The following is a 19573-nucleotide window of genomic DNA, read 5'->3' as shown; positions in this document are numbered from 1 at the left end:
TTATCCTATACATGGAATGCATCCCTTTGTGTGAAGAAGTGCATCCTGTTCTCAGTTTTAAATGCATTTCCTCATAACTACTTCTTGTGTCCTCTGATTCCAGTTTCCCTGCTGTGTTTTTTTAAATTAAAGAAATCCATTGGCTTTGTCAAAACCCTTAAGGATTTGAATACGGTCCCCCTGTAATCATCTGAAAACTAGAAAGATTTAGGGCTATTAGCCTATCAATGCGGTACATCCCTTTGATTCTGAGAGTGTATCTGGTCGCTCTTCTTTGGTCTTAGTGGACTTAAAAAGTATACACAATATTTTAATATATACACTGTAACAAGACATTGTACAATTTTAACATAAAATCTATGCTTTTAACTACTGTTTATACCCCCCAACATTCTGTTATTTTTTTTATTGCTACCTCACTCTGGAAAAGAAACATTCTGTCTGTACAAATAAGTCATTCTCATAATTCCTTTTTTAAACTCATAGTTCATGCTTTTGCTATGTGCATAAAACCTGTTTTGTGTATGTTTGTACCTGTATACCTGTACCTACACAGCATGGTTTAGTTTTGTCATCCTTTTTATGCATGAGTACTACATTCGCAGTTTTCCAATAAATGAGTATTACCCCTACCTTGAGAGAGATTTTTGTTAATGGCCTATGAATAACTTGTCCCCTTTGGTACAATTGGTAGAATACCATTAAGCCCTGTAGATGTTTGTTTAACTTAGTGCCTCTAGCACCTTTTCTATGCTAATATACAATGAAGACCTTTGTGTTTGATCAGCTTTGGCATTGTTATATATTTCTTCCTTTGTAAATACCTAATTGAAATATGTATTAAGTGCTTTGGCCATTTCATTTTCATTTCTAGATGTACCACATCAGGAGGCTGGTTTGCTCAGTTAGAGCGTGGGTCTAATGAAGCCAAGGTTGTGGGTTCGATCCCCGTATGGCCTAGGCAAACCCCTTCTCTTTGGGCAGTGTGGTGGCTCTGTGGCTGAGGCTGGAAGGTTGCCAGTTTGTATCCCATAGCCAGCAGAGGAATCCTACTCTGTTGGGCCCCTGAGCAAGGTTCTTAACCCCAACTGCTCCAGGGGTGCTGTATAAATGGCTGACCCTGCACTCTGACCCCAAGCTTCTCTCCCTGTCTGTGAGTCTCATGGAGAGCAAGTTGGAGTATGCGAAAAGACAAATTCCTAATGCAAGAAATTGTATATGGCCAATAAAGTTATCTTTTATTTCTAATACACTTTACTTCATGCTTTACTGTTTGTTTGGTTTTGTAATACTGAAAAATCCCTTATTGCTTATATTAGCCATCATTGTGAATATTGTCTATTGTCTCTTAATCTAATATTATTTTTATCCATGCTTTCAGTTCATTATTTTGTGTTTTAAATAGCTTACAATTTTGCACATCAAGGATTCCCATGATGGAACTCTCTGCCTAGCAGTAGTTTGTAAATTGCATCACAATCTGCTTTGAAAAGAAAATGGAAATGAATATGTGAATTGCTGCACTATATGATTGTAATACAGTCTGTTCTCCATGGACAGCAGATGGATCTTATTAAATAGCTGTAAATTGTATACTCCAGTCATCTAACAAAGATCAAAAATAAATTCACGCAGATCTTTAGATATTGATTTACAAGATGGAGTTTCTAAATTAAAACTAGTAGCTAGGATTAAATATTTGACTTGTCAATTGAATATTGTTTGAGCTTCTTCTGATAACATTTTAGCAAATTGAGTTTCTCTCAGTAAGAAAAAACAATATAATATGAGAAAGAAAAATGTGCAGTGTACTGTATTGCTTCCAGTCATTATTTTTTATGACAGAAACACATCTGTGACTTCAATATTTTCGATAACACCACTGCATACTAAAACCAAAGTATCTAAGATGCCACCTTTTAAGATAATGATGCATTCTTTTCTAAACGTAAATGTTTATCAGCTAAATAAAGTTATGATTCTGTATTATAAAAAATATTAAATACAATTACAGCATATGGTTTTGAGTGTGTGGAGGATGAGTCTGTAGTTTGATACAATCCAAAATTGTGTATGTATTAAAATGTTTCATTAAGAAATTAACTACTGGTTCATAATTATTTTTCAAACTTCTGTCCTCAAACAAAAGTTTTTATTGTAATACTTTCAAAATGCTGTTTGTACTTTTTAATGAAAATAATCACCTTTTTTAGTTATTAAATTATACTAGTATTTTGTGAGTACTTTTTAACATGTACTGTATTACCTCTGTATTCTTGCTGTTATTTATCGTCTTCTCATTATAATCACTACACTCAAAGCCTTAGCATACAGTGTGTGTCTTTTGTATTAGTATTTTAATCTTGGTTACCTAAAACAGTAAATTTCTCATGGGATCAAAATTATGCTATTTTAAGAACTATACCAAACCTCATCCATCTTTTTGATGAGACGTTAAACCGAGGTCCTGACTCTCAGTGGTCAATCAAAATCCCCCGGGCATTTCTCGGTAAGATTAGGGAGTTATCATGGTGTCCGGGTCAAATTTTCTCCCTTGGCCTTTACCCATGTACTGTATGATTGGCTTGCACTTGCCCTGCGATGGAATGGTGCCCTGTCCAGGGTGTACCCTGCCTTGCGTTCGTTGCTTGCTGGGTAGGCTTCGGCTTCCCGTGACACCGTATGGTATAAAGCGGTTTGGTAAATGACATGACATGACCAAGCCTCATTTAATAATACAGGGTTCAATGGTAAATAAAGTTCATAGTAAATAACAAATTGTCTATGTGCAATGTTTTCATAAATGTGCACAAAAGAAAATTGAGTGTCAATGTATTAACACGAGCACAGACATGACTAGGAAGTTTGTACTACACTTGTGACAGGAAAAACTCATTGATGACAAATGTTCTCCCTAAAGGAACTTAATAAAAAGTAATAGCAACCTTCCACAGTAGAAGTGCAATAAAGGATACATTAACTGATATCAACAATCTTACTATAGAGGGCTCTAGAGTCAACAATGCCTTTTGAATTCATTTTTAACATTTTTTTATAGATCACGAATCCGTGGAAGCTTATTGAACATTATTTAACATTTGAATGATTGCAAACAATTGCTCTATTAAACTGTAACAGGAGGCTCTCTGTCTCTAACAGGAGAAGATTAGAGCAGTACACTCCACAAATTTCTTTTGAGACACCTGTGCAAAGAATAAGAATGTGTTCTCTCTGGACATTCCGTCACAAAGCTCAAGCACTCCAAGAAATTAAAAAATATTGAGTATAGTTTTAGAGGCTCAGTAGGGAAAGGAAGTTCCACTTTAATGATGTGTGGGTGTTCGAAATCGAGACCTTTAAATACTGATTAAAAACACTTCTCCCCAGATAGAACGTGTAGTGAGGAATCATGTATTTTAAGAAAAAGTGTCGGGGGGGGGTCAGCAAGTTTCCAGCTTTTCCCTTCGCCAGTAATGCATAAACCTTGCACAAAAACATGAGATAATCAGCAGTAAATATTTTCCTGGCTTTTTTCATTATCAGACTGGTTGCCATATAGTAAGGTCAGAAACTAATTTCCCTGCTTCAAATGAGGCACATTCTTCATCTTCTTAAGAACTGTCTAATTTCAGAAAGAAATGCGTTTGTAAAAAATCACCTAAAGCTAGGTAAGCGTGATGAGGGAATTAATACAAATAAAACAGTGCTTTCTTTCGGGGCTTTTTTCCCTTTGAAATAGATATGCTTTTAAGAGTTGTTTTAGGGAACTTTATACAGCTGCAATATAGTTATGGGAAACAAGAATATTATTCTTTGTGTTTTATTCAAATCTATTTTTTTTCTGTATTTTACCCCTCAGTTTAGAACAGAAATTCTTGTGGTCTTTCCTAACTTGTTTTTTGTTTGGAAAGTGGTGTTTTGGGCTGTTCTGTCACTAACCGAAATGTTGGGAGTTTAAGAATCATGTGGAGGTCAGACACTGGACAAATTGAATCAGGTGCGACCAGCAGGCACACCATAGGATCATGTCATCAGTTCTATGGAATAGGGGTGTCCAACTTTGTCATTGGAGAGCCGCAACCTAAGAGGTCTTATGGATCTCATTTAAATCATTTAACACTTGGACTAATTTTGTTGGCAGAAGCTGAATGAAATTATTTCAGCAATTAAGTACATCAATTTCAGATGCTGTGAAATGTAAATATCAATAGTCTGTAACTGTCAAGAACCACTTCTTGTCATTCCAACATAATGTACTAAATTGGTCAAGAGTATCATATTCGGAGACTTCATGAATTGATGATTACATGTATGAATTGATGAATAAGTAGATTACTTAGGGTTTAAGTAGGGTAAAGGCTTTGTGTTTTTTCTGGGATGCTTTCTTACACAGAGCTTTGTCCTGTCCTTTGTGAACTTTGTTAACATGTTTGAAATGCATGTAGATATTCCATGCTTTCTTTAAATGGCAATGCATTTTTTTTATTTTGCCACTATTTTTAATGGCAAAATATAACCTCCCATAGTAGATGGAAAATGCAAAAATGTTAGAACCCAGTGCAGATTTGTTTACTTACTGTATGTATACAAATTCACATTAAACTGCCTTTTATAGAAGATGATCAAAGCTTGAAGATATCAGTATTTCACAGAATATTCACAATAAAGCATAGATTCTAAACAATAAAGAGAGCAAATACCTCCATTCTATAAAACACTGCACTATTTCGCTTCGGGTAGTATTTTCCTGGGTATTATTAAATATAGTAAATTACTGGCCAGCTCACTTGATCGCTATTCAGTTATTCAAATATAAGAAATCTTATCTTGATTAGCCTAAACGTGTGCTTACACATGATTAATGACTGTATTCTAGAATAAGAATAAGTAAAATGAGTTCCAGTTCTAACAGAAAATTTGTTGAAACCCTAAAAATATATTGCAGTACAGCAACTCTAACACTATCTTAAGTTGCGTTACGTTTCCCCAGGCATTATTTTGTGCAAACCATCAAAATCAATGAACAGAGTACATCATATCCTCAACTCGATTTTACTCAACCTTGGGATTGGCAATTCCTCATGTTGATCCTGAGGTGGCAGAATCTGATATAATGCATACATTCCATTCTGTACTTCAATTTTGCATTTGAAACAAGGTGATTTACTAAAACAACTTAACCTCTGCATTGTATCATTTCACTGACGAAGAACGGCATGTAATTATGTAATGTGCTACACCTGTACTCTAACTATTAACTTACCATATGAATTCAACTGACTGAACTGGCCTTTCTAAACATGGAGAAAAACAAATAATCTCTATGTACTAACTGTTGAATAGCCATTAAAAACCTATCCCTGTAATTATTTTTAATATCTTCAGGGGTGGAACACTACAATATGTGTTTGGATAAATATGTACCTGCAGAAATTATGTTTGAATATGTTTACATGGCAAATTTGAGCAACAGTTGTACATTTACATAATGTTTCTGTCTAATGTACCATGATGAAAATTAATTTTCAGCGAATGACTGTTCACCACAACATTGAGAACGAGAGCTTTGACTGATGAAGCCAAAAACTTTTAAACAGATTTCATCTTTTCTCTTTAGCACATTTTCTCAAAAAGTGTTGGACGTTGCACTTTTTCACGACACATCAAGACTAATTACCTAAACAGTTAATTAAATAATATGTTTGTATTGTACACATCTGGCAATTTATGCAGGATAGTACATACATTAATTTAGGAATATAATTGATAAAATACTAGATTATTGTTCTTTATACAATAATTGAACAATTATAAACTTATATGTAAACCTGTGGGTTATTTTAAAATCAGGAAAGTAGTGTCACTGTGGCCACATGTCACACCTATGAAAGTGAGCATGTGAAGCAAAATGATTGTGTTGTTTATTTGCTTTTTATTTGGATATTTCAATGAATAGTCTAATTATTACTGATATTATTTTAATTATGGTGCTGTTGCCAATTATATATTTGAGCTACCTGTACAATCAGCGGGAAAATTAGTCATAAATGGTTCCCTGTCTAGTTTCAATGAGGTAACGGACAGAAGATTCATGATTGTTGTATCAGGTTTGATGTGCATGTTTGAATTCTGAATTGAATTCTGTCCATTTTAAATCAGGTTTTTAAAGGGGCTGCATGGTGGAGTATCAGTGTGTTTTTGTCAGTGTGGTTGTTTGTATCAAGGTGATGCTGTTTGCATAAATTGTTGAGGTGAAAGGTACAGTTCATGAGGTTTGTGTGGTACGAATCATGTAACCATACTGCCTTAACAGTACCATCTTATGTTGGCAGTTGACAGAGTAGTAGGGTTGTGGGACACCTTAGATACATCAAATCTTTTCTTTACCTGTTTTACTACATTTAATTTCATGTTTTGTTTGAAGTTTCTTGAACTGGAGGTTTTTAAATCTCTTCAAAACTAGACAAATCAAAGACATAATCAAAAGATAAAAGAACATGGGTTCCACAGCTGATACTGTACATAATGGCTCTCAAGTCACCCAAGTACTGTAGGTGCTGCACTTCACTGGTGGAGGAAGTAGGTCCTCTCCTACATGTTTCCTTGGGATGAAAAGCTTATGAATTTGAAGAATCCTTATTCTTACTAACCCTTCCTCTCCACCTTGATCATCCTGCCAGTAGAATTTTCTCCTGAGCTGTTTGATACCGATGCATAGTTGTCCCCTTTTACAAAGACTGCCTTACAAAGTGCCCCTCCAGTAGTTACCCTTGGGTTATATTTAGCAGTGTAACCATTTTGACCAAAGCATTTGTATCGGTGGCCTCTTGCACACTGCAGCCCAAATCTGTCAAGAAATAGTTTCACACAAATACTATAAGCTAAAGAGGATCGTTTTCAGAATCCATAACCTAGATTTTGAGCTCTGGAAGTTATAAATTAAAAGTTACAGAACTTCAGTTTTATGCAAGCCAACTAGGAGTGTGCATGAACATAGACGATAGCTGTCAAGAAATTACTTTATTGTATAAGGCAGCTGGGCCATCCAGTGTCATATCTTAATTATTATAGGTTTACAAAGGACTTGAACCAACCAATGTTCTGGGTCAGTTTAATGAAAATGGATTTTCATGCCCATAGATTACCAAGGGCAATTAAATCAGCTTTGCATGTTCTGTTTTGCTTTCTAATTTAAAACCATTAGAACTTAACAACCTCTCTAATTGTCAAGACAGAATTATCCCCAAAGCCTTAAAACAGACACATGTAATCCCTGGTGTTATCCGGGCTAGCAAAACAAAAAGAATAGTTTGTCCATATCTTTCTGCTTATTGTAAGATATTTTTGTGACTTCCTGTAACAGCTTTACAAGAATTTATTTAGTTGTTTGTTTCTGTTTTCAGAAACCCGGGAGGACCGAACAAAGAGGCTGTTCAGGCACTACACTGTTGGCTCCTATGATAACTTTACATCATACAGGTATGTCTTCCATCAAGTCAGAAGATGTTTATCCTTAAAAAAAGTTGATTCATTTTCTTGTCTTGAATTCACAACCTAAAAATGTCCCTACCTGCTCCAATGCAAGTCTTTTATTCCATCTTTATCATTTAACTACTGTACAATATGTTACTGAGCTAATAAGCAATCAATTTGCATAATCAACAAGCTATTTGTGATATCATCTCTGAGTCAAATGTTCTGTGTTTTGGAATCCAGGTTATGAATAGAAACCTTAGTCCTGATTTTATGTTTCAGTAGTTCAGCAGTCCATTCAGTTGCCTTATCTAATGTTTTAAAGCATCTCTGCAACTTTCAAAATGAGAAACTAATTTTAAAGGGAAGCACATTCACATTCAAAGCATATAAGTTTTATGCTTTAAACCTGAAATGTTATTTCAGAACCTGCAATTTAATTGCATCTTATTTTGCATTTCATTTATCTTGTTCTTTCAGCTCTGGTTCTAATTGTACTCTTGCAATCAGATCTGTTAAAGTCATAGTTTTTAAATATTTTTACAATCCTACTAGCACATAGAAAAATTGATAATTTCTTCTAGTCACATAAACCCAGGCCTATGATATGACATACTCCCTGATGAAGCATATCTATATTGTGTTTTCTGAGTTTTTTCTGCTTTGTGTTCATTGTTTTCTAAAGATCCAACTAAAATATAACCACTCAACTAAACAAACTAAACAAAAACTATTGCTTTTCCAGCTTTAGATAACTGCAAAGTATCTAGTTGGTGTTATTTCAGCTGTTTTTATCTCGTTTTTATACAACAGCACAAACCTGTTTTGAGTGTTTCATGCTTCATAGTTGCTCAGATTCATCGCCAAAGCCAAAACATTGAAAAGGCAACATCTGTTGGCTGAGGAAATCAAAATATTCAATGTCAGTTACCTGACGAGTACAACAAATTCTGTGTCAGCCCAGCTTTGCAAAATGTTTCTTAAATTGGTTGCCCTGGGCTACCAAGCTGTTCGCTTGTGATGACCGATCCTCTTGTCTTTCGGAAAAGCGTTCTGTGGTGTTTGGAAGCCTGATGATGACACAAAAAAGTAGGTTAGGTAGCCTGGTATAGCCTGTGCTGTTGCTCTACTGCCATCTCCTGGTCAGTCTCCGCGCAGCTTCCTTTGGGCCACCAAGAGTCAAGGCTATGCTTTCTGCAGGTGGGAGAATGGATTTCACACTGAAAAGACTCCTGCAGCTCTTGAGACATGAGACCTCTGTACAGTCCCACTGGAGGGATCAGAAGAATAGAATATTAGGATTTTAAGCTTGTGTATCAAGCCATGCTCAAAATTGCTTTCAACAGCGTAAGTGTGTAGTCAGTCCATGGCTTACCGAAATACCCCTTCATGCTCTCTATTCATCTCAATTGAATATGAGGCTCTTTAGCTGCATCTAAGGTATTTTATCTCCTGGGTTCTACATTGTTTTTTCTACTCATCTTCCAGCAATGATCACTAAATCATTCACCATTGCACCATCTAAGAGCATAACAAAAGGAAACGTGCTACACCTCTTCCTCTGATTGACCTGTTAGAGACACCCTCCACATGAGCCACTTATCAGACTTGCAACCTTGTAAAACACAATGCTATGAGGGCAATGCTAGGCAAAGAAATAAGATCCATTCTGCCCACTTTTCCTTGTTATCCGCCCACCTGGATATTTTCAGTGTACACTGTCCATGTGTAATGCATGTAAGACAGGAAGGTTTAAAGATTTTAAAATAATACTGTCGATATACACCTACATTAAAAGAGTAGTTTTACATAATGATGTAGATGATGCTTAAGAACAGCAGGTTAATGCATAAATTCACAGTTAATCTCAGATTTCTTAGTATCTTAACAGCATTTCAATAATTTTTTATCTAATGTTTTATTTACTATTTAATGGTTACTGTTAATTGTACTAAGAAGAATGAAGAGGCACAGGAGGCTGATGATAAAGGCGTACTGTAGGTGCACAGCGGAGATGTCCAGAGTGTGGCGTGTGTTTTCCCCACGGCCCACTAAGTCTGTAACTGACAGGCCCACATTGCAGCTTTTTCTGGGAGAGTAGCCTTCAAGTTCTAGAAAACCTTGTAGCCAATGAGGGTTTTGCATTTTCTATGATTGAATTTAACTCTTTGAGAAATGATACAAATCTGAAGTAAGGAAAAACACACGGTTGTATGTGTTCAATTACAATAAATATTTATTTAAATAAAAGAAAATTGAAGCCACAATGGTCATTCTATTATATTTAGAGTATTTCAGTAGTTCTATAGAATCATTGAAGACATTTAACAGCTTCAGGCCGATTGTGCTTTAATTAGGATTTACCAGTGCAGCCCAGTGTAACCTTGACTGAAGTGTGAATAGGATCACCTTTGTGGTTTCAGATTATCGTCTTCTTTATTTGTAAAAAATGTTATTGTTGTCATCTTTAGCTATGGTCAATTTATAATTTAATTGTATGTACCTTGGTGTCCTTCTGACTAATATTATTTACAGTACACTCCTTTTTGAACAGTTTATCATTTGTTAACAAATTTTTTTATTAATTCAATGTTAAATCACTGTACTTTTCGCACTTAAGTTTGTTGCAAATCATATTTGTCACAATTTTAAGAGTAGAATTGTCAGATGCTGAAATTGGGTAGCTTCTCAGGCCTCATAACACTAGGGCCCTGGCTTTAATTCCTGGGGTGTTATCTGCGTGGCGTTTGTATGGCCTCCCTGTGTTTTTGTGGGTTTTGTCCGGGTGCTCCAGTTTCCTCCCCCAGTCCATACTGACATACTGTACTGGAAGTTTAACTGGCTTCTGGTAAAAATGTCCCTGTTGCGAGTGTGTGCATGTTTGTGTTTGTACGGTACGTGCACTGCGATGGGTATTTCCTGCCTTGCTCCTGTTGCTTACTGGGATAGGCTCCAGCTCCCCCACAACCCTGTATTGATAAAGCGATTAAAAAATGTATTCTTTATGTGTATACAACAAAATTATTCCCCCTCTTTTGCTGTGAAAAACATTTGCAGTTTAATAACCAGGAAGACATGTATACTTGGTAAAGCAAATCATATCCCTAATGTATAAAAACACAATGCTGAACTACACTTAGGACAGGATGCTTGAATGACCACAAATAGAAACAATTAAAAGACAGTTGTTATATTTTTTTGTCTGACATTTACAGTGGCCAAGATTTTGTAGTACTATGCCTGAACATGCACAACACAAAATATACATTCACCTTGGTGTATATGATGCCATGTACAGCTTATTTTTACTTTTTTTTACTATTTTTACTTAGTTTATTCATAAATATAAAAAGATTAAAACTTTCAACAAAATGTAAATCAGTCCGAGAAGGACAATAACCCCTTATGTCAGTAATTCCAGTATGTCTTCAGCAGAGGGTGCCAGTTCTGTTAAAATAAAATCTGAAAAATGTAATCCCATAATAAAACATCAGCTTCATCCAGAAGACTCTTGGTTTAGCCATCCAGTTCTGTCCATTTATCATTAAAAAGGGTTGCAACAACACACTTAATATAAGAGAAAATAACGTGTAGTGATTTATTTCAGTGAGGCTCATTAACATGGTTATTAGTCCTACTGTCTCACATCTCCTGGATTCAAAGATGCCTGAGACACTTTCTGTGTGAAGTTTGCATGTTCTGTATATTTTGTCTTGGTGTGAATTGCCACTCACCTCTCATTGGCATGCTAACGAGACATCTCTAAATGGTCCTTTAATGTGTGTGTGTGTTCCCTAAAGTGTCCTGGGGTCATATCCAGAGCATAGTCTTCCCTTCCTTCTTATGCTTTCAGGGTTGGCTCCAGGCTGCAAGCTGTCCCTTGTTGAATAAGCACATTTCTATTAATAGACAGATGAATGGCTTATTAGCACAGTTATGTTGTGTCAGCTCATCGCTGGTCTGATTAAAGGTTGTTAAGATCGAACAAAGTGTCTGAAGTACTTTCATCAGATGAACTCCTGGAAGGTCTTTGTTCGGTCTTTCCCTGAAAAGATATTAAATGACTGTAGTTTGGACACTGCCTTTTGTAAGTGTCACTGTAAAGACTAGTTTTTGTGGTGTATGAAGACGCAACAGAGATAAAAACATTTCTACAATATGGAACTGAGAACTCTGTCATCTGATAAAAGGAGAATTACTTGACTTTATCTGTGGTGTAGCCCCTGGTGAAACACCATTCGCATTCCATAATTTCCTGAAGATTCTAATATTTCCTATACTGTAATCGCCTCATAAGAAACTCGTTTATCATTTCAAAGCCCAAGGATGAAGATAAGATACTTAGAATTCTTTTCCACTCTTTTTCTCTCATTGTTTTTTTTCCACACAAATTCCAATATTTTGGAAGCTTGGTGTATACTAGCTGGGTCTACAGTGCCCAGATCACAGTGGAAGAAAAAAAATATTTTTCAGCCATAACAGCTCAAGCTTTAGCAGACAAGATGTATATGAATGCAGAATATGAAGGATGTTGTTTATGGTACTGTATACTGTAAGTAATGTCATCTTAATGATGGGCTCATTAGCCAACTGTGGCTGGTATATAGTCAGCCTCAGCAAAATATATTTTGTCACACATCCTATCGTAATTAAACAGAAAATACTTCTGATACTGTAAAGCATGTCTTATTTGTGACCAAATACAGTACAATAGGTACAGTAGAGTACCTACAGTATACAAAGTAAAGTAAGTCTATCCTGATGATCAATTACCCACTAACTACCAAACATGCTAGACAGATGAAACAGCACCACTCATTTAAAACCAATTTTTTATGCAGGACCATGGGACTTAAACAGCATAAACAGTGATGATAATGAATATGTTGGCAGAACACTTGAATAGTCATCATCTCACCTTTGCTGGGATGAGATAAAGATGAAAAGATTAACAGTTGGTTCTGTATCAGAGTGGTAAAAGAAGAGTTACTGACAATAACAGTCAATTCCAAATTTAAATATGCTAAATAAAGAAGAATGAAAGGTTTTTCTCAGCAGAAAAACTGACAAACTTTGTATTAAATCTTTAATGATCTGTGATGCATTCAATGATCCAGCTTTTATGAGAAGTAATTCTGAAGTACTGTATTTCTGTAGTTTTCAGGCAGGCTTGAAAAGGCTGTACCACATGCCAGCAGATTTGTTTTGTTTCCCTTAGATAATTCAATGTAACTAATTATTCATATTTCTAATTATTGAATGTAAATATCTAGTTTTCACATTCCTGAGGATAACAAATAATGGCAGGACGATCAACTGTCTGCAATCCATGTTTCAATAAAAATCATACTTCTGCATTGCTCATGCAAAGTCAATAGTTGTTACTTAAGAACTGCAATTAGCTTCTCTAAAATTTCGCCAGGGACTGAATATTCCTGTGTAGTCTATTTGAGAGGGTAACACAAGGTACATCCACACTTATCTGGGAGGAGAGGGAAATACAGTACATGGAGGATGAGGGGTAAAGAGAACTGTGGGAATAAGATGTGGTTGCAAATCCTCAGTTTCACATTTATCAGTGTCCGTGGTCACAGGCTGGGTGTCTGCTAGACTGCCTGCTATAAGTGGGAGTTGTGATGTTTCTCATTTGCCACTTAAACAATACCCCATGAATTTACACTGCATAAAGAGCCAATCAGCTTAACATAAGACTTTATACTGTAGGTTGTGGTGCTGATTTGGGGTTTTAAAATTGGATGTTGCCTTGGTTTTAAAAAAATGTGAACCAATCAATCACTCCAAACGGGAAAATATGTGGCGACTGCACTGCAGGGAATCTTAAAGGAACCAACAGCTTGTCTGCAAACAGTACCACTAAGAATCTCTTCCTTATTTTCCTGCTGTTTTCCTTTTTAGGAGTGTGTTAAAACTCATTTGAAAGCACCTAAGAACAACATGTTGAGAAGTGTCACAGGGTGCGTCAGGGTTCTTATCAAAGTTCCAATTTGACATATGCCTTTATGCTTTATATCAAACTGTTAAAAAACAAGAGGAAAAGAATAACTTAATTTACAGTACACTTTACAGCCTGACACTTCGATGTGCTCTGAAAAGGTGCATCTACCTTTATGAGCTTCCTTTTCAATCAGCAGCTCCTAGAGCATAGATCCAGGATGAGCTTGCTCATACGTTTTTTGACATCGGCTCTCATCATGACTGTGCTCTTTTTCTCTCCTTCATGTTGTCAAGAACTGTCCTTTTGACAAACAGATACAATGAGAAGTTCATTCACACATACATCTTTATCTTTTTCTTCTCCCTTGGATTTTTGAGAGTACATAAAGAGTCTCGTTCTTTTATTAATGAACTACAAAGACGCCAAATCAAAAGTCTATAGTTTTGCTCTGTGTGCAAACAGTTGTGGAACAACATGCAAACATAGCTAATTGGGTGGGCTTCTTTACCACTGGGGAAAAAAATATAATGGTACAGTTTTATTGATGAGTGTTTTTCGAGATTTATTTAATAAAACATACTATACACAATAGAAGCATAAAGAAAATGAAAGAACCAAAACTAAGTCAAAAGAAAAATAAGCCTAAATTAATTACACATTAAATGTTTTTAAGCAAGTTTTAAAAATGTAAACAGTCAGTGATGTAAAGTACTTTTAGTGAGCCACAGAAATGTGAGCATACTGAAGTCTTCTTAGTGCCTTAGAGGACATTCAAGTAAGCAAGACATTACTGTAGTCTAATCTTGATTAAATGAATGCTTAAAGCAATAACAACGATAATCTTTCATGCTTAAATAAGCAATTTATACATTTCTTAAATCTTGAACACAAAAGCCATCTTGGGGGAGATTTAACCAAAGTATTGAAAATCCTAAAGGGGCTTCATAAAATAAACTTCCCACACTACATCAAGCCTAGTACAGACACCAATCCCAGAGGACATGCTGTAGCTGGAAATCTAACTGGAATTACAGTAAATCCAGGAACTTAGAAATCACTAAATGCAACTAAACTAAGTGTACACGTTACAACGTTTTGGTTATTAGGGTTATATTTCAAGACATCACTTGGCCTGTATGTCATAATGTGTAATTATCTCCTGCATAGTACTGTAGATCTTGCAGGATACTAGATCTCCAAGTATTAATTAACACTATCAAATTCTGTTTTAAAACTCACATTTATACTCTAGATTTTCTAATAATTCTGTTTAATGACCTCTTCAATTCCCACTGCTTTTTTATTGTAATTTGCCTTGAGACGAAGTATCATGAGAGGTGCTATATGAATTAATAATCATTTATGATGAGGTGTTACACCTGAAGAAGGCTCCACAGCCAAAATGTCTGTTTTCCTTTCAGCCTGTAATAAACCTCTTCCTGTTCATTTGCATGCTGATGCAGCTACAGTACCTACTTGAACCGTAGTTAAACACGTAGACTTTAAATCAAGGCGCTTCAAAATTGCACAATGCATTAGCAATATCTCATTTAGAATGTTGTGTATAATTGTGGTCACCACATCATAAAAATGTGTTGCTGCTCTGAAACCAGTCCAGAAGAGAGAAACCAGATACATTCCCAGACCTAAAGGAGTGCCCTACACTAATTGGCTAGAAAAATGAATCGTTTTAATCCTGCAAGAAACGGCAACAGGGGAACCTCATTGAAGTATTCATAATTCTCAGACACTGATATTCCATTGTATTTCTTCAGGATCAGTAGTGAAACTACTTTAGAAAATTGCTGGATGAGATCCTCACATCAATTAGCTACTTAAAACCATACTTTGATGGACCAAATGGCCCTCTTTTGGTTGTAACCAATCTTATATTCTTCTAACTAACATGTTGGTTAAGGAGTGAGGTTAAGAATATAATTTCTGTCACAATTCACACACACTTAGCAGCTGCTGTATATGCATTATCTGTACAAGACATTATTTATTCCTCATTGCATTTGGTCTCTAAGACTCATGACTAATTTCACTGTTTTGTTCTGAAACGTACAGTATGTGGGCTAAATTCTCTTACCAAATGTGTCTATATTTGTTACAAAGAAGAAAATAGGTGTTGCCAAGATACAGCCATTTCATCTGGAAACACAAGAAGTTTTTTTTTAACATTTGCTAGTAAGCAGTACTATGTGGCAGCCTCCTCTTCTACAGGGAGCAACACACAGGGAGCCTTAATTGTATGGTGAGGAAATTTGCGAATGTCTGTTAGAAGGTGCTGAATAACAGTGATGCCATGTTTGAAAACAAGTATTTCCTGAAAAAATATTGCTTTTGTTTCAGTTGCCCCTACGCCCCTATGATGTTCAGACCAGCTTTTTTTAATCTCCCGACCAATACCTGCTGGAGCTCCCAGTGTTTAATATTATTCTTGGTGCAGACATGAATGCTGTCATAAATCTTGTACTTGACAGATCGAAATCGAAGGAGATGAATGCCCAGCTTCTGCTATCTGCAGCTTTGAGAAATTGTCTGATCTGGGTATGGGAGATGTATGGTGCATATTTAACCCCTCAGCCAATTAATTTACTTTTTTTTGTTTTACTAGACATAAATCATACTCCAGGGTTTCTTATATTTTCACCCCCAGGCTATTTTTTCAGTGGTACACAATGCTGGGATACTACCCAGGCTGCTATCAGCTCAATATGCAAATTTCTGTGATATATACTAACTGATAAATTCTCATGGGCCTCCTGCTGAAATTTTAATACCATATTATTACAAAATGAGACATTTCAGATGCTGTTTCAGGCTAAATTGGAGGAGGTTTTTTTTTAATTGTAACCATGGCTAGGTTAATGACCCCTTCATTCTATGGTATTCACTTTGTTAAATATTTATCACTGCATTTTCTTCACAAACTACATAAATATTACCAAAATGAAAAGGTTACTTTTCTAAAACAGTTCTCAACAACTCATTTTTTTATTACAGTGTATAGCCAATGTATAGAAAATCAATCTTGTTACAAATAATTTATTTGTTGCTTAAACATTAGACTAAAACTAAGCCATTTCCTAGCCTTGATCCTCAGTAAGGAAGTATTACTTTTAAACACAATTTAAAATCTTATCTTAAATTATACACCCAAACATAATCAGGAAAAGTGTGTGAGATTTTGCCACTCTTTATCCTGAAGATATACTGGGGGTGCCAACGGTATATCCCTGCCTGAGCTGTTCAGGACATGACAAAGGACAAGATTCCACGGAATTCAGGCATACCCTCCTGAATTTTTGCAATTATTGTACATTTTTATTATCCTGTTATTCTACAAGACTAAGGTGCTATTGTGTCAGCAGGAAATGAGTGTGAGACCAAATTCTTACACCTTGAAAAGACAGATTTTATTGAAGTGATAACCTCCACCTCCCCTTACAGACACTGCCTCCCCTCTTACACCAAGACTTTGAAGTTTTTGAATCTATGTCTGGTGTTAGATGATGGTGGATTTGGGATTTTCCCACTTTTGCAGTTTCAGAAAGGCACTCACCCAAGTTGCCAGCTTCAAATCCCTTTCTTTGGCTTGTGTTGAACCATTACCTCAGGCTGTCGGTCAATATGTTCAAACCTGTTTTGGTCAGCAAAACTCAACACTGTACATAACTCTGTGTACATTTTTTATGTAGACAATATCTGCCAGTCCTTGTCTCCTAACTATTTTTTTTATTTGTTTGGCGCTCTATGAAGGTACAGTATAATTCCAATTGATCCAAGTCAGCTGTGCTGCCTTGTTAAATTACCTTTACCTTTGATTTTGTTTCTGGTTAAACATTTCAAATAACTTGATATTCCTTTTTACATTCTTACACAGTAAACAACTTAAATAACATTTTTAAATGGCAAATTCACACTTGAACGAATTGATATGTTTTCCCAATTTTCTACAAGCTCAGATTTCCATGATAAATATGACTATAACCTTTTCGCTTCTATTTTTCTTTCTCCTCCTGTAGCATAGTGGTTCATAACCTTGATCCTGGGTTCCCGCTGCAGCTAAGGGGTCTATTGCTTGCAGTTATTAAAGGGGAACTGCAACACTATTTTTATATTTCAGGGTTAGAAAGACTCAGCATTGATGAGTGCATTTAAAACCTCAATGAAAGTAAAATGTACACAGTAACGTAAAACCTCCAATTTAAGTCACAAAACAGATAAATGATCTTACAGATTTTCAGGTATGCACAGTGCCATGTGCTGCGATTCAGAACGAGGTAACAAAATATCCAGTGACGTTAAGTGGCCTTATTACAGTACATTGTAAACAAGGCTTGTGAATACTGTACATCTTTTTTAATCCAATAGAAATATTGCTCTCATCTTTAAGACAGTTTTACTGACAAATACTACTTGTTAACTCTGCATGCAGATCATGCCGAAACGTTTCAGCGGTGAAATGTGCGCTGCACAACCTGTACTTATTTGCCTTAGTATCTCATTACATTAGTCATTACAGTGACTAGTGAGCAGGAAGGGCCGTTTCACATTGCAATTTGCGCCAACTGTTGCTCTCATCCATGGTGAGACCATCGGTTTGCGACAGCATGGCAACCATACAGTACTTTCACAAAGTTCCATATTTTGTGCTTAATGTGGAATTTGCACAATTTTGCGATTCCAGCAATTAATTTATTTTGTTACCAGAATTTAATAACCAGTCTGAGAAATTGGGACAGCAGCTCTCCTTTAAAATAGCAAATGAGATTGGTAACTGGTATCAAACCTTTAATAATATCTGAGTTTCAGAACTTACTGTACCTCATTCAAGTGTTGCACCGCAGAACAGATGTATTGTCATTCCTCTGTGCATATTATTTACAAATTGTTCACTAATTCATCCCAATTTAGTTTGAAATAAGGGTAAGTTGAAGAGAGATTGATTGTTGTAAAGAGCAATATGCTAGATGTTGTGTACTAAGTGCATATAGAAGTAAACCAAAGGTCCAGACAAGCAAGCAGATCAATTAAATGCACTAGAAACATCGTGTTCAGTTGGAATTAAAATCCAGCAGACAGAGTGGATCCACAGGACCAGGTTTGGAAAGCCCTACTTTAGATTGTATACATGACATTCCAAATTCATTAGGAAAGGGAATTGTCTGTGTATTCAATTTCCAAAAAGAAATGAAAACTCTGCTAGGATGTAGCTCTGCCAAACTTTATTTTGCAGGCATTGTCTATTTCATTCAAACCTAGATTTCATTTATTTCAGTGCTCTCCTCAGATATTGTAGATTACATTTTACCTCCATTATTACACCATTAATTGCAACTTAGCATTTGGTGGAAATAGTCATGAAATCCCAGAAAACATGGCATGCCCACTCTCCTATTTCCCACTATCATGAGCTCCTTACAGGTAATTTGCCTTTCTCTGCTTCACTTTGGAGTGATAATGGGATTCACATTCTAACAGATGTTTTTAATGAGGACAATCTTCACACTTCCCAGGACTTGCAATCTCAATATGAGCTACTGTACTATGCTTCACTTTCTTCTTGCCTCTCCATTCTGCAACATGTGCCTATGGCATTCACTGAGGAAGAGTTTATCAGCAACAGGCAGTTTCTTCAGAATGTCAGGCCCAGTGTGATAAAACTTATAAAGGATGTTAACTGGAGTTCATATCTTGAAATTGCCAGTACCGTGGCAGAGCTAGGACATAGTGTCTGCATTTACTTTTGTGTTACATGGAATATATGAAGCAGGGGCACAGTCTACCATAAAATAATACCTTTCAGACAAACATTTGTACAGACCGATAATTCCTTCAATACAATCATGACGCATGAAGCAGAAATTACACTTAACCCTGCAGACTATCAACATTTATGCTGAATTGTTCCCCATATAGTTCATATGATACAGATGAATGTAGGATTTTAGTGTGAATCCCCGGTACCACACCCATACACAGACACTGTTGCAAAGACTTACAAAACAATGTTGTACTGAAATGCAGTAGTTGGGGAACTTTATTCCCCTTTGTCAACAACAATTGACATTATAAACTGTAGCTTGTACTTGTCCTTTATTCTTTCAAGCATCTACAGTATGTATCCCGAGACTG

General features: G+C 36.0%; 1 protein-coding gene across 1 annotated transcript in view; it reads left to right on the top strand.

Annotated features, from left to right (window-relative positions):
- The window catches only part of shank3a (SH3 and multiple ankyrin repeat domains 3a), a 476554-nt gene that overhangs the window by 401725 nt on the left and 55256 nt on the right, over positions 1-19573 (top strand). Inside the window, exon 16 of the mRNA XM_088922585.1 lies at positions 7404-7479. Coding sequence (XP_088778711.1) covers positions 7404-7479 — 76 coding nt within the window. The remainder of the gene's footprint in view (positions 1-7403; positions 7480-19573) is intronic.

This window comes from Atractosteus spatula, chromosome 8, assembly GCF_055471065.1.
Source record: "Atractosteus spatula isolate fAtrSpa1 chromosome 8, fAtrSpa1.hap1, whole genome shotgun sequence".
NCBI lineage: Eukaryota > Metazoa > Chordata > Actinopteri > Semionotiformes > Lepisosteidae > Atractosteus > Atractosteus spatula.
This window is presented reverse-complemented; position numbering and strand designations above follow the sequence as displayed.